Here is a 14197-nt window from a genome sequence, read left to right on the forward strand (position 1 = left end):
TAAAGAAAAAAGAATTATCAGGTAAGTTGCATTCTTGATTATGTTATTTTATAATTTTCCTAGTTGAAGGGACACAAGTACAAAACCCAGCTCTTTTTCTGCCAGTAGAAGAATTAATCATTGAGAGACCTGAGCCATCTCTAAAGATAGTTGAATTGGATGATGTAAGTGCAAAATTACTATTCATATTTCTTTAAAAACAGGAAATTATAACATACAGTACATTTCATGTTATGTTGTTATGTTCTATAAAACGTTTTTTTTTTATCTTTTATTTAATGAATATAAATTTCCAAAGTACGACTCATGGGTTACAATGGCTTCCCCCCCCCCATACCGTCCCTCCCACCCACAACCCTCCTCTTTCCCACTCCCTCTCCCCTTCCATTCACATCAAGATTCATTTTAGATTATCTTAATATACAGAAGATCAGCTTAGTATACCTTAAGTAAGGATTTCAACAGTTTGCTCCCACACAGAAACATAAAGTGAAAAATAATAGATGATTTTTTTAAAATGATGATGAAATCAGATCAGACCTATTGTCATGTTTAATCCCAGTGAGAGTCAAGTTGGGAATTGATAATTTCTTTTTTCTTTTTTTTTTTTTTTTACAGAAGATCAGTTTAGTATACATTAAGTAAAGATTTCAATCGTTTGCACCCCCATAGAAACACAAAGTGAAATATACTGTTTGAGTACTCGTTATAGCATTAAGCCTCAGTGTACAGCACATTAAGGACAGAGATCCTACATGAGGAGTAAGTGCACAGTGACTCCTGTTGTTGACTTAACAAATTGACACTCCTGTTTATGGCATCAGTAATCTCCCTATGCACCAGTCATGAGTTTCCAAGGCTATGGAAGCCCCTTGAGTTCTCCGACTCTTATCTTGTTTAGACACGGTCATAGTCAAAGTGGAGGTTCTCTCCTCCCTTCAGAGAAAGGCACCTCCCTCTTTGAAGACCTGTTCTTTCCACTGGGATCTCACTCACAGAGATCTTTTTGCCAGAGTGTCTTGGCTTTCCATGCCTGAAATACTCTCATGGGCTTTTCAGCCAGATTGGAATGCCTTTAGGGCTGATTCTGAGGCCAGAGTGCTATTTAGGACATCCGCCATTCTATGAGTCTGCTGAGTATCTCACTTCCCATGTTGGATCACTCTCCCCTTTATTTATTCTATCAGTTAGTGTTAGCAGATACTAGACTTGTTTATGTGCTCCCTTTGACTCTTAGTCCTTTCATTATGATCAATTGTGAACTGAAATTGATCACTTGGAATAGTGAGATGGCATTGGCACATGCCACCTTGATGGGATTGAATTGGAATATAAAAAGTTTTATAAGTCAACATAGTTTAATTGGAAACTTACAAGTGTTTACATTTTTATTTTTTAATTTTTAAAAATTTCTTTCATTTGAGAGGCAGAGACAAAGAGAGATAGAAACAGAGAACAAGAATTCCTGTCTACTTATTTACTACTCCCCGAATGCCCATAAAAGCTGGGTTTAGGTTGTTAATCCATGTCTCACAAGTGGGTGGCCAGTTCTTCAGCCATCCTCCTGCTTCCCACGTTCTACATTAGCTGGTAGCTGGAAACAGTAGCCAGAGCTGTGCATTGAATCCAGGCACTCCAGTATGGGACTTATAGACATTTTAATTAGTGTGTTAACCACTGGTCAAACATCTGCTCACCTTAATAACTGCTTAAATTTAAACATGCTTGCAAGAATAAAACAATATTTAACTTTCAGAAATGTATTTTGTTATTTGGTTCATTTAGTTCTTCATGTTCTCTTAATTTTTAAGCAAGGTGAATCTTATTGTATGGTATTAAACAAAATTTATGTGCAAATTTAGTTTCTTGAATTCCATTAAGCAGTATTTCCTTTTAAAGGAATAAATAGCATTTCAGACTTTAGAGGTTTAGTAGAATACTATTTTAAACACTCACCCCTAGAAGAACCAGTAGAATCAGCTAGAGCCAGAGCCAGGCAGAGCCAGAGCTCCTGGCTGAAGGCTTGTGGTGTGACCAAACCCAGCACATTTCTGACTTTCTACTCATCTCATGGTAGCTGAATGTATCTTTTGTTCTAAACTTTTCTTTCTGCTGTGATTGTTGCAGAAAACTACTTGAATGGACAAAGTGCTCTTTTAAATAGTGTTTTATTCTTTAGGTCGATGGATAGATAGCTTCTGATTTGTTTTGTTTGCCTGGCAACATTTTTAGTTCTTCTCTGGTTAGGCTGGAGAAACTAGACAAATATCTTCACGTATATTTAAGTGCCTGAGCTATTCATCAAATTGTAGAACAAATTCATCAAATGCTGCAGAGTAGGGCTAAGACATGCCAGCCAGGAAACGAAGAAGCTTATAGTCACTCATCTACTTGACACTCAGTAGTTACCTAATAACATATAAGTTGTTATAGTTGGTTCTGGGTGTGACAGTAATGATAGAAGTGACTGATGCATCCAGTGCCCTCAAGAAACAACAGTAGAACGTGTATAGTTCACCCAGAACATGTATTATGGAATATAAATGGAGCACTCATGGCATTATTTGTAGGAAGAAAATACTCTAAATGTCACTCACAAGTTAGTTTGTTTAATATATAATAGATTTATTAAATACTGATATTATGTCACATGTATTTAATAAGACATATGAAGAGGATTTTGAAGAACCAGGAAACATTGTACCATACAAAGTTGAATTAGCTGATGCAGACAGTCAACCAAGGTAAGTTGTCACTACTTCACTTTGGACACTTATTAAAAAACACACATCAAAAAATCAACTATCTTCAAATAATAAATTTATAGAATCAAAATGTGTGACTTTAATATGTGATAAGCATTTTTAAAAGTTAAATATAATGATTCACTTAGTAATTCTGTAAAATTTATAGAGTTCATTTCCAAATGAAAAATAATAGCTAACTGTATCTGTTATTCTTGTTAAAATTTACTCTAAATTGCTTCACTGTGGAAGCTTTAGGATTTCAAGCTTTTGAGTATCAAATATTATATCTGATTAAGCAATCCTTTTACCAATTCTTTGTTCAGATTGGTTTAGTCTTCTGAAACATTTTTCAACAGCTGTGAGCTTAAGTGACCATCCTGGGCCCCAAATGCCTCAGGTATCTAGTAGCAAGGACTCAAGATATCTAATGCAAGTGTGCTTTTAGCAGCAGGGTTTTGATGAGAGATCTCTTTCCTATTTGTATCCCCAGGGAAGGAATGGCATTTGTGCTGTCTTTGTTCTTTTGTATACCTTACCATGTTCTGGCTTTGACACCTATGTAAGATTTTAGAGGCAGTGGAGAAAGTTACTGCTCAAGGTTTGGCAGTAGTTATACAGCTTTGGTTTGGAAGAGCCCATAGAGTATTATTTTGGTCTCCCTTGTGGAGATCATGAGTGGCACAGGAGAACCTTTTGGGTTACGCATAATCTGTGAGTTTAATGGTGGTATTCTGGAGAGCTTATTATAGATACTGGGCTTTGTTAAAATAGATTATTTAATTTATAAGGAATGTTATTTAAATTGTAACTATACGTATAAACAGTAATCATCATTAAAACCAAAACCTAAATACCACATGTTGGTTTTAAAATCATATAGATCATTGATGAAAAAATATGTTTATATAGTGGTAAAGCCTTCATTTCATTGATTTTCAGTGAGCTTGAGAAATAAATCTACATTTTAGAAGAGAAAATTTGAGGAATCAAACTTATTTCTGGATGTTTTGAAGAAAGAACTGTCAATTGAAATTTGCAGTTTAACTAGATTTGTTCTTATTACCTATTTCTTTTATATATATAATACTATTAAATACTTGTGGTTTAGGATATATGCGCAGTGAGGTTAAAACAAATCTTAAATTAACATAAATGACTATTATATTAAGATTTTACTATATTTGTTTCAATAAAATAAGACATTGTAATATCATTTCTGTGTTTCTATTCTTTTGCATTTCCCTAAACATGAAAGTTGTACAATTCATGATTATCAGAATAGCTTCCTGTATGAACATGACATCCATCCACAACATGTTTTAAACAAGGGAAGAACAGTTAACTTGCATCTTTGTCTGAGAAACAGCTTTACATACTGCAAAGATAACTTACAAGGTACCTTTTTTCTTGATATTTAATATTAACAATGATGTTAACAGCTTAATAAAACCAATAAATGTCACAATCTATAAAATATTTACCTTTACTAATAAGTCATTTTAAAGCCAGGAGATTTAGTACTCAAAAAAAAATTGGTAGAAAATATATACTTTTCGAGCATACAGTCTTTTTAGTCAGTGTTTGTAAGGAAAAAACCATCAGCTCTTTAGCAGTTAATCTGGGTGGGGCTAACATTTAAAAGAGTGTGTGGAAAGCCTGTTAGTGACAAAGGTCTGATTGCCACCCTGTTGCCTTCATTTGTATTAAATCTTTCCTTCAATGTTCATATTTAATGTGGTTTGATATAAGACAAAGCCTAGAGAAAACATCATCTTATTTGTCTGTTTGTTATTACCAATAATTTCCATGCAATCTATAGATGAGAACACTGCCTAAAAATGTCTACTTCTATTTCCATGTTGTAAGGTCAGCATTTAAAGAGAATCACAACAAAATATTCTGGCCTAGGAGTCAGATTTTGTTTACCTATCTGTCTTAAAATCACTCTGTGACCTTGACTTGTCACCTAAATTGGAACTCATTTTCCTAGGCTAAAATATGAGTAGATCATTTTCAGTTTTCCATTGAAATATTTTATTTGATATAAGATTGTAAGAAAGACTCAATAATTGTACCATGTGTGAACAATCCGAGGGGTCTAAAGGGCATTATTTAAAATTAATTGTAAATCTGGTGAATACCTTCTAACTTGGCAGCAGGAGGCAGACAACAGTGGGAGAATTTTGGTAATCCTGCCAGACTTGCAATTTCAACTATAAAGCCACTAAATCATTCTGGCCAAATACCAACTATACACATATAGGGATTTAGGACTTCCCATGACTGCAGATCTGGTCTGGAAGGCCAGTGTTGTGTGACTGAGCAGGAGTGTGGTGTTCTAGTTTCCTTTGGGTAAATGGTGATTACAAATGTCCATGTAAATGTTACTTTAATGACACATTGTAAAAATATTGATTTTTTTTCTAGCACTTTGAGCTTCATAGAAAAATTGAATAGAAAGAGCAAAGAGTTACCCTATACCATTTGCCCTCACACATGCTCAGCTTCCCCCAGTCAGCATCCCACACAATGCTAATTTGGTTTTTGCAGTTGGTAAGCCTATATTGACACATCATCCAAGGTCCACAGGCTTTTTAAAATTTATTCTTGATGTTGCCCATTCTATAGGTTTTGTTTTGATAAATGTATGACATATATCCACCATTTGTAATAACAAAGAATAGGTTTTCTGTCCTAAAAATCCTCTGGGCTCCAGCTGTTTATTCCTCCCTCCAACAAAGCCCTGGCTGCAACTTTTATTTTTTTTATAATCTCCATAGTTTTGTTTTTTCCAGAATATCGTATAGTTGGAGTTATACAGTATGTGGCCTTTTCAAATTACTTACTTTCATTTATTATGCAGCTTAGTTTCCACCATATCTTTTAATGGTTTCTTTGATAGATGGACTATAGCTCGTTATTTATCACATTCACCAACTGAAGGACATTGTGGTTGCTTGCAAGCTTTGACAATTGTGAAAAACATCCACATATGGGCTTCTGTTTGACACAACTTTTTAATTCATTTGGGTAAATATCAATGAGTATGACTTTTGGATCAAAGTAAGAGTGTGTTTAGTTTCTTAAGAAATTGACAGTGTCTACCAACATTGATGTCTACCGTTTGCATTTCCTCCAAGAATGAGAGTTCCAACTCCTCCACATTCTCACCAGGATTTGTGTTGTCACTGTTTTATAGTTTTTCCATTTTAATAATTGTGCAGTGGTATGCCATTTTTGTTTTAGTTTCAATTGTCTAGCAACATATGATGCGGAACATTTTTATTATGCTTTTTTACCGTTTGTATATATCCTTTGATGAGGTATCTGTTCAGGTTTTCTGTCCATTTTTAAATTGGCTTGATTTTTTATTCTTGAATTTTAAGAATTTTGTTTATGGGTATGTTTGTATTTCAGATATCACTCCTTTATCAGATAAATATTTTCCAAGTGTTTCTTCCAGTCTTTAGGTTATATCCTCATAAACAGTGCTTTTTGCAATGCAGAAGTTTTTAATCTTATTGAAGTGCAACTTATCAATTATTTCATTGATACTGCACTTACAAACTCTTTTTCAAGGTTATCTAGGTTTCAATGTTTGCCATTTCACATTTAGTGTGATATATTTTAAATTAATTTTTTGAAGCTTATATAAACTGTGTCTAAATTAATTTTTTATTTTGCTGTGGATATCCATTTTTTTTCTTTATTTAAAAATTTATTCAGCAAATATAAATTTCCAAAGTACTGCTTATGGATTACAATGGCTTTCCCCCCATAACTTCCCTCCCACCCACAACCCTCACAACTCCTGCTCCCTCTCCCATTCCATTCACATCAAGATTCATTTTCAATTATCTTTTTATACAGAAGATCAATTTAGTATATATTAAGTAAAGATTTCAACAGTTTGCACCCACACAAAACATAAAATGTAAAGTACTGTTTGAGTACTAGTTATATCATTAATTCACATTGTATAACACCTTAAGGACAGAGATGCTACATGGGTCATAAGCGCACAATGACTCTTGTTGTTGACTTAACAAATTGACACTCTTGTTTATGGTATCAGTAATCTCCCTAGGCTCTTGCCAAGGCTATGGAAGCCGCCTTTTGAGTTTGTGGACATCAATCTTACTTAGACAAGGTCATAGTCAAAGTGTAAGTTCTCTTCTCCATTAGGAGAAAGGTGCCTCCTTCTTTGATGGTCCATTCTTTCTACTAGGATCTCACTCCCAGAGATCTTTCATTTAGTGTTTTTTTTTTTTTTTTTTTTTTTTTTTTTTTCCAGAGTGTCTTGGCTTCCCATGCCTAAAATACTCTCATGGGCACTTCAGCCAGATTCGAATGCCTTAAGGGCTGATTCTGAGGCCAAGGTGTTGTTTAGGATATCTGCCATTCTATGAGTCTGCTGTGTATCCCGATCGTTCTCTCCCTTTTTTATTCTATCAGTTAGTATTAGCAGACACTAGTCTTGTTTGTGTGATCCCTTTGACTCTTAGACCTATCTGTGATCAATTGTGAACTGAAATTGATCACTTTGACTAGTGAGATGGCATTGGTGCATGCCACCTTGATGGATTTCAATTGGAATCCCCTGGCACATTTCTAACTCCACCATTTGGGGCAAGTCCAATTGAGAATGTCCCAAATTGTACATCTCCTCCCTCTCTTATTCCCACTCTTATATTTAACAGGGATCACTTTTCAGTTAAATTTAAACACCTAAGAATAATTGTGTATTAATTACAGAGTTAAACCAATAGTATTAAGTAGGACAAAAAATACTAAAAGGGATAAAGTATTAAGTTCTACATCAAGTCAGGAAAAGGGCCGATCAAGTCACTCTTTCTCATAGTGTCCATTTCACTTCAACAGGTTTCCTTTTTGGTGCTCAGTTAGTTGTCACCAATGAGGGAGAACATATGATATTTGTCCCCCTGGGACTGGTTTATTTCACTAAGCATGATGTGTTCCAGATTCCTCCATTTTGTTGCAAATGACCGGATTTCATTTTTTTTACTGCTGTATAGTATTCTAAAGAGTACATGTCCCATAATTTCTTTATCCAGTATACTGTTGATGGGCATTTGGGTTGGTTCCAGGTCTTTGCTATTGTGAATTGAGCTGCAATAAACATTAAGGTGCAGACCGCTTTTTTGTTTGCCAATTTAAATTCCTTTGGGTAAATTCCAAGGAGTGGGATGGCTGGGTTGTATGGTAGGGTATATTCAGGTTTCTGAGGAATTTCCAGACTGAGTTCCATAGTGGATTTACCAGTTTGCATTCCTACCCACAGTGGGTTAGTGTCCCTTTTTCCCCACATCCTTGCCAGCATCTGTTGTTGGTAGATTTCTGTATGTGAGCCATTCTAACCAGAGTGATGTGAAACCTTATTGTGTTTTTGATTTGCATTTCCTTGATTGCTAGTGATCCTGAACATTTTTTCATGTGTCTGTTGGCCATTTGGATTTCCTCTTTTGTAAAATATCTATTGAGGTCCTTGGCCCATCTCTTAAGTGGGTTGCCTGTTTTGTTGTGGAGTTTCTTGATCTCTTTGTAGTTTCTGGTTATCAACCCTTTATCTGTTGCATAGTTTGCAAATATATTTTCCCATTCTGTCGGTTGCCTCTTCACTTTCCTGTTTCTTTTGCAATGGAGAAACTTCTCAATTTGATGCGATCCCAAATGTTAATTTTGGCTTTGACTGCCTGTGCTTCCATTGTCTTTTCCAAGAAGTCCTTGCCTGTGCCTATATCTTGCAGGGTTTCTCCAGTGTTCTCTAATAATTTGATGCTGTCAGGTCGTAGATTCAGGTCTTTAATCCATGTTGAGTAGAATTTCGTGTAAGGTGAAAGGAAGGGGTCTTGCTTCATGCTTCTGCACATGGAAATCCAGTTTTCAGAGTACCATTTATTGAATAGACTGTCCTTACTCCAGGGATTGGTTTTGGATCCTTGAAAAAATGTAAATTGGCTGTAGATGTTTGGGTTGATTTCTGGTGTTTCTATTCTGTTCCATTGGTCTATCCATCTGTTTCTGTACCAGTACCATGCTGTTTTGATAACGACTGCCCTGTAGTATGTCCTGAAATCTGGTATTGTGATGTCTCTGGTTTTGTTTCTGTTATACAAGTTTGATTTATCTATTCGAGGTCTCCTGTGTCTCCATATGAATTTCAGCATCATTTTTTCCAGATCTGAGAAGAATGTCTTTGGTATTTTGATTGGTATCACATTGAATCTATAAATTGTTTTGGGAGAATGGACATTTTTATGATATTGATTCTTCCATTCCATGAGCATGGAAGATTTTTCTATTTTTTGGTATCCTCTTCTATTTCTTTCTTTAAGATTTTGTAATTCTCATCGTAGAGATCTTTAACATCCTTGGTTAAGTTTATTCCAAGGTATTTGATTGTTTTTGTAGCTATTGTGAATGGGATTGATCTTAGAAGTTCTTTCTCAACCATGGTATTGCCTGAGTATGCAAAGGCTGTTGATTTTTGTGCATTGATTTTATATCCTGCTACTTTGCCAAACTCTTCTTTTTTATTTTATTTTATTTTATTTTTTTTGACAGGCAGAATGGACAGTGAGAGAGAGAGAGGCAGAGAGAAAGGTCTTCCTTTTGCCGTTGGTTCACCTTCCAAAAGCTGCCGCGGCCGATGTGCTGCGACTGGCGCACCATGCTGAATCGATGGCAGGAGCCAGGTACTTATCCTGGTCTCCCATGGGGTGCAGGGCCCAAGGATTTGGGCCATCCTGTACTGCACTCCCTGGCCACAGCAGATAGCTGGCCTGGAAGAGGGGCAACCGGGATAGAACCCCGACCGGGACTAGAACCCGGTGTGCCGGTGCCACAAGGCGGAGGATTAGCCTAGTGAGCCACGGCACCGGCCTTGCCAAACTCTTCTATGAGTTCCAATAGTCTCTTAGTAGGGTTCTTTGGATTCCATAAATAAAGAATCATATTTTCTACAATGAGGGCCAGTTTGACTTCTTCCTTCCCAACTTGTATCCCTTTAATTTATTTTTCTTGCCTAATAGTTCTGGCTAAAACTTCCAGAATGTATTGAATAGCAGTGGTGAGAGTGGGCATTCGTGCCTGGTACCAGATCTCAGTGGAAATGCTTCCAACTTTTCCCCATTGAATAGGATGCTGGCTGTGGGTTTTTCATAAATTGCTTTGATTTTATTGAGGAATGTTCCTTCTATACCCAATTTGCTTAGAGTTTTCATCATGAAAGGGTGTTGTATTTTATCAAATGCTTTCTCTGCATCTATTGAGATAATCATATGGTTTTTCTTCTGCAGTTTGGTAATGTGGTGTATCACATTGATTAATTTGTGAACATTGAACCATCCCTGCATACCAGGGATAAATCCCACTGGTATGGGTGGATGATCTTTCTGATGTTTTGTTGCATTCTATTGGCCAGAATTTTATTGAGGATTTTTGCATCTATGTTCATTAGGGGTACTGGTCTGTAATTCTCTTTCAGTGCTGCACCTTTTTCTGGCTTAGGAATTAAGGTGATGCTGGCTTCATAGAAAGAATTTGGGAGGATTTCCTCTTTTTTGATTATTCTGAATTGTTTGAGAAGAATTGGAGTTAGTTCTTTAAATGTCTGGTAGAATTCAGCAGTGAATCCATCTGGTCCTGGGCTTTTCTTTGTTGGGAGGGCCTTTATTTCTGTCTCAGTTATGGGTCTGTTTAGGTTTTCTATATCTTCCTGGTTTAATTTAGGTAGGTTGCATGTGTCCAGGATCTATCCATTTCTGATAGATTTCCCTGTTTGCTGGCATACAAGTCCTTGTAGTAATTTCTGATGATTCTTCTTATTTCTGTGGGGTCTGTTTTTACGTTTCCTTTTTCATCTCTGATTTTATTGATTTGGGTCTTTTCTCTTGTTTTTTTTAGTTAGTTGGGCCAATGGGGTGTCAATTTTGTTTATTTTTTCAAAAAAACAGCTCCTCATTTGGCTGATTTTTTTTTTTTTTGGATTCAATCCTGTTGATTTCTTCTCTGATTTTAATTATTTCTCTTCTCCTACTAGATTTGGGTCTGGTTTGCTGTAGGTTTTCTAGATCCTTGAGATGCATTGAAAGCTCATCTATTTGGTGCCTTTCCAATTTCTTGATGTAGGTACCTATTGCTATAAACTTTCCTTTTAACATTGCTTTTGTTGTATACCATAAGTTTTGATATGTTGTACTGTTATTCTCATTTACGCCCAGAAAGTTTTTGATTTCTCTTTTGATTTCTTCTATGATTCAGTGTTCATTCAGCAGCATGTGGTTCAGTCTCCATGTGTTTGCATATGCTCTAGGGATTTCTGAGTTGCTAATTTCCAACTTTATTCCCCTGTGGTCTGAGAAGCTGCATGGTATGATTCTAATTCTTTTGAATTTGCTGAGACTTGCTTTATGGCCTAGTATGTGGTCAATCCTGGAGTAGGTGTGGATATCGAATTTTTATACCACCAATTATCTGAAAGCTTAGCACATCTTCATTGTATTGTCCTTTCTTTGTCAGCGATTAGTTGACTATATTTGTATGGGTCTAGTGTGGGTTCTCGGTTTTGTTCTTTGATCTTTTTGTTTTTGTCAACAAAACATTGTCTTGATTGTTGTAGATTGATAATAATTCTTGAGGAAAGTTGTGTCAGTCTTGTTACTTGTTATTTTCCTTTCATATTTCATTGGCTATTCTGAGTCATTTGCCTTTCCATATATACTTCAGAATTAGTTTGTCCATATCCACTGAGTCAGGTGAGATTTTGATTGAGATTTCCTTGATTGTATAGATTGAGTTGGAAAGAGCTTCCATTTTGACAATATTGAATCTGCTCATCCATGAGCGTGGAATATCACTCCATTTGTTTTGTTATTTAGTATCTTTCAATCAGGACTTTGAAGTTTTTTTATTTAAGATTTATTTATTTATTTGAAAGCCAGAGTTACACAGAGAGAGGAGATGCAGAGAGGGAGAGGGGTTGTCTTCCATCCAATGATTCACTCCCCAATTCGCCACATCGGCCGGAGCTGTGCTAATTGGAAGCCAGGAGCCAGGAGCCAGGAGCTTCTTCTGGGTCTCCAGGGGCCCAGGACTTGGACCATCCTACTGCTTTTCCAGGCCATTGCAGAGAGCTGGATTGGAAGTGGAGGAGCAAGGACCCGAACTAGTGCCGATATGGGATGCCAGCATGGCAGGTGGCAGCTTTATCCACTGTGCCATGGTGCTGGTCCCAACTAAATTATATTGTACCTCCACTTTATTACATTTTAAATATTATTAAAAGGTTTTTTTTAAATATTCTCAGCAACAATGACTCTTAATAGTGGGATTTTGCAATCTTGTAAACAAATTATTGAAGATAGTTTGAGACATTTCAGTGTAGGAAATTATATCTTTTTCTACTACAAATCTTTAATTTCCCTTCTGATTTCAGAGGGTAACTATGGCATTTTTCTGGAATTTTTGTTGTGTTGAATAGCTTTTATAGAATGTTCTAATGAAGATATTGCTCTGACATATAAGTTATTTAGTTTCTCAGAGTATTTGTGATATTTGAGAAGTGTGACGATAGTTGAAAGTCAAAGTTCTAGCTGTAATGTGGAATTATCAAGTTTATATAACATTTGATTGCAACACGTAAATCTGTAAAGCAGAATTTGCATCATTGGAAACTATTTTAGTCAAAGCTCACACTATTTTATGCAGCAAATTTATATAGATATTTATTTTGGAAAGAGAAGAGGAAATAATAAGATGAAGCTGAATTTAATCTAACTAATAATATTACATAATTTTTTAAAAATGAAACAAATATGTTACAAAAATCCTTAAATAATTTTCATTTTTTTTAAGAAAATCTAGACCATTTATTGATTTGATCACCCTATCTGCACATTATGATCATCAGGAGAATGTGGTGTGGGAAAATAGAAACAGACCATTGCCAGAGCCCCACTTCCCATGTCTGATATAATTGCTTTGGGGTCATGCCCATGCACTGACAATTTTAAAGAGTTACCTTTAGATGATTTCATTGTGTGGACAGGTTGAAAACCAATTATCTAAACCAAGTGATTTATTTAAAGCAGACATAATGAGCTGGTGACTAAGATAATCTTGCTCATTTTATGGCTTTCTAGAGGCAGGTATCCCAGCTGCATATTTTCTGTCCACTAACTGCCATCTGGCAGATTTCCCTTTGTGCGCTCTTTGTCACTGGGTGCGCAAGAGAAAAGAGGAAAATGTGGAAAACAGTTTCTCTGTGGTTTAGCTTTCATGAATTTTAGTTGTGGGAATTAAACCACCGAATGAAATTAAAATTTGCCTCAATTTCAAGGTTTCTTTACAAAATAAAATTTTGCCTCCATCCATTATTCTGTTTCATTAATGTCTGTTTAAGTAAATTATGATTACAACTTATGAATGTAAGCAAAAAGGGTGTTTTAACCCTGAAATCTCAATAAAGACATGCTGAAAAAAATGGTGTTTAATTGATAGAAATATTCATCTAGAACTTTTGGTTAGTGAACAGTTTAATTTATTTGTTTGCATGTATTTATTTAGGTTTTATAAATGTTTTCAGTCTAATCAATTTATTTTTTACATTTATTTATTTACCTTTTTTAAATGTGTATTTTCAGCAGCAGGAACTTCAAATGCAGATTTTGACAATGTGGCGGATTCTGATGTTTATTCTGATATTGATAACGTAGCAGAAAGCAACTCTTTTAAAAGAAATGTAAACGAGAAAAGTATAGATGGAGAAAGTAATCAAAAATCTGATTATTCCTGCATAAAACTTGAGAACAAGGATTCTCTGGCAAATAATACAGATTTAGGGAAACCTCCCATTGAAGAGAAATTATCTCAAGATATCAATGATTCCTTGGAATTTAGCAATCTGCATAAGAGGCCACATTTTGAAGATTCTAAAACAACAGAGTCACCACTGGTAAATATCGTTATGTTTATTATGTTAAAATTTGTATAAGCAACAATTCCATAAGCAAGTATTATATTGGCATAATACATTATTAAATGATGCTTTTCTGTAAAAGGTGCTACTTTATATAATCAATGAGGTAATTTAAGAGTGACTCATGGGAAAAATTTAATGACTTAAGAACAGATCCTAACAGGGTGAATGCAATTTTAACAAATGGTTTTCTCCATGCAACATAATAAGAGTGTAGTTACTTTGTCAAGTGAATTTATTATTATGAATGAAATAGTAGGATAAGTTTTTTTAGTTGTTTTACTATAATATAGTCACTGGTTAAGATGAAGCAGATTTGTATATATACCAGTTTGTGTGTTTTAATGGAATTATAAGGTGAAGAAGGTAATTCCTTCTTTAATATGACTATTAAAAATAGAGGTGTTAGTTTTGTTTCTTTTCAGAGGTTTAAAAGTCATTTGAAATTAAT

The 14197-nt window shown here is 35.2% G+C and overlaps 1 protein-coding gene across 3 annotated transcripts in view; it reads left to right on the top strand.

The window, feature by feature from the left end:
* ZBBX (zinc finger B-box domain containing) overlaps positions 1 to 14197 on the top strand; it is a 160523-nt gene that overhangs the window by 88723 nt on the left and 57603 nt on the right. For 2 of the 3 annotated variants that reach the window (XM_051818752.2, XM_017346893.3), the window contains 4 exons: positions 64 to 164; positions 2665 to 2744; positions 4003 to 4142; positions 13412 to 13722. In XM_051818752.2, the coding sequence (XP_051674712.1) occupies positions 64 to 164; positions 2665 to 2744; positions 4003 to 4142; positions 13412 to 13722 (632 nt within the window). The remainder of the gene's footprint in view (positions 1 to 63; positions 165 to 2664; positions 2745 to 4002; positions 4143 to 13411; positions 13723 to 14197) is intronic. The other variant, XM_070073199.1, reaches the window with a different exon arrangement.

Source organism: Oryctolagus cuniculus, chromosome 4 (assembly GCF_964237555.1).
Source record: "Oryctolagus cuniculus chromosome 4, mOryCun1.1, whole genome shotgun sequence".
Classification (NCBI taxonomy): Eukaryota; Metazoa; Chordata; class Mammalia; order Lagomorpha; family Leporidae; genus Oryctolagus; species Oryctolagus cuniculus.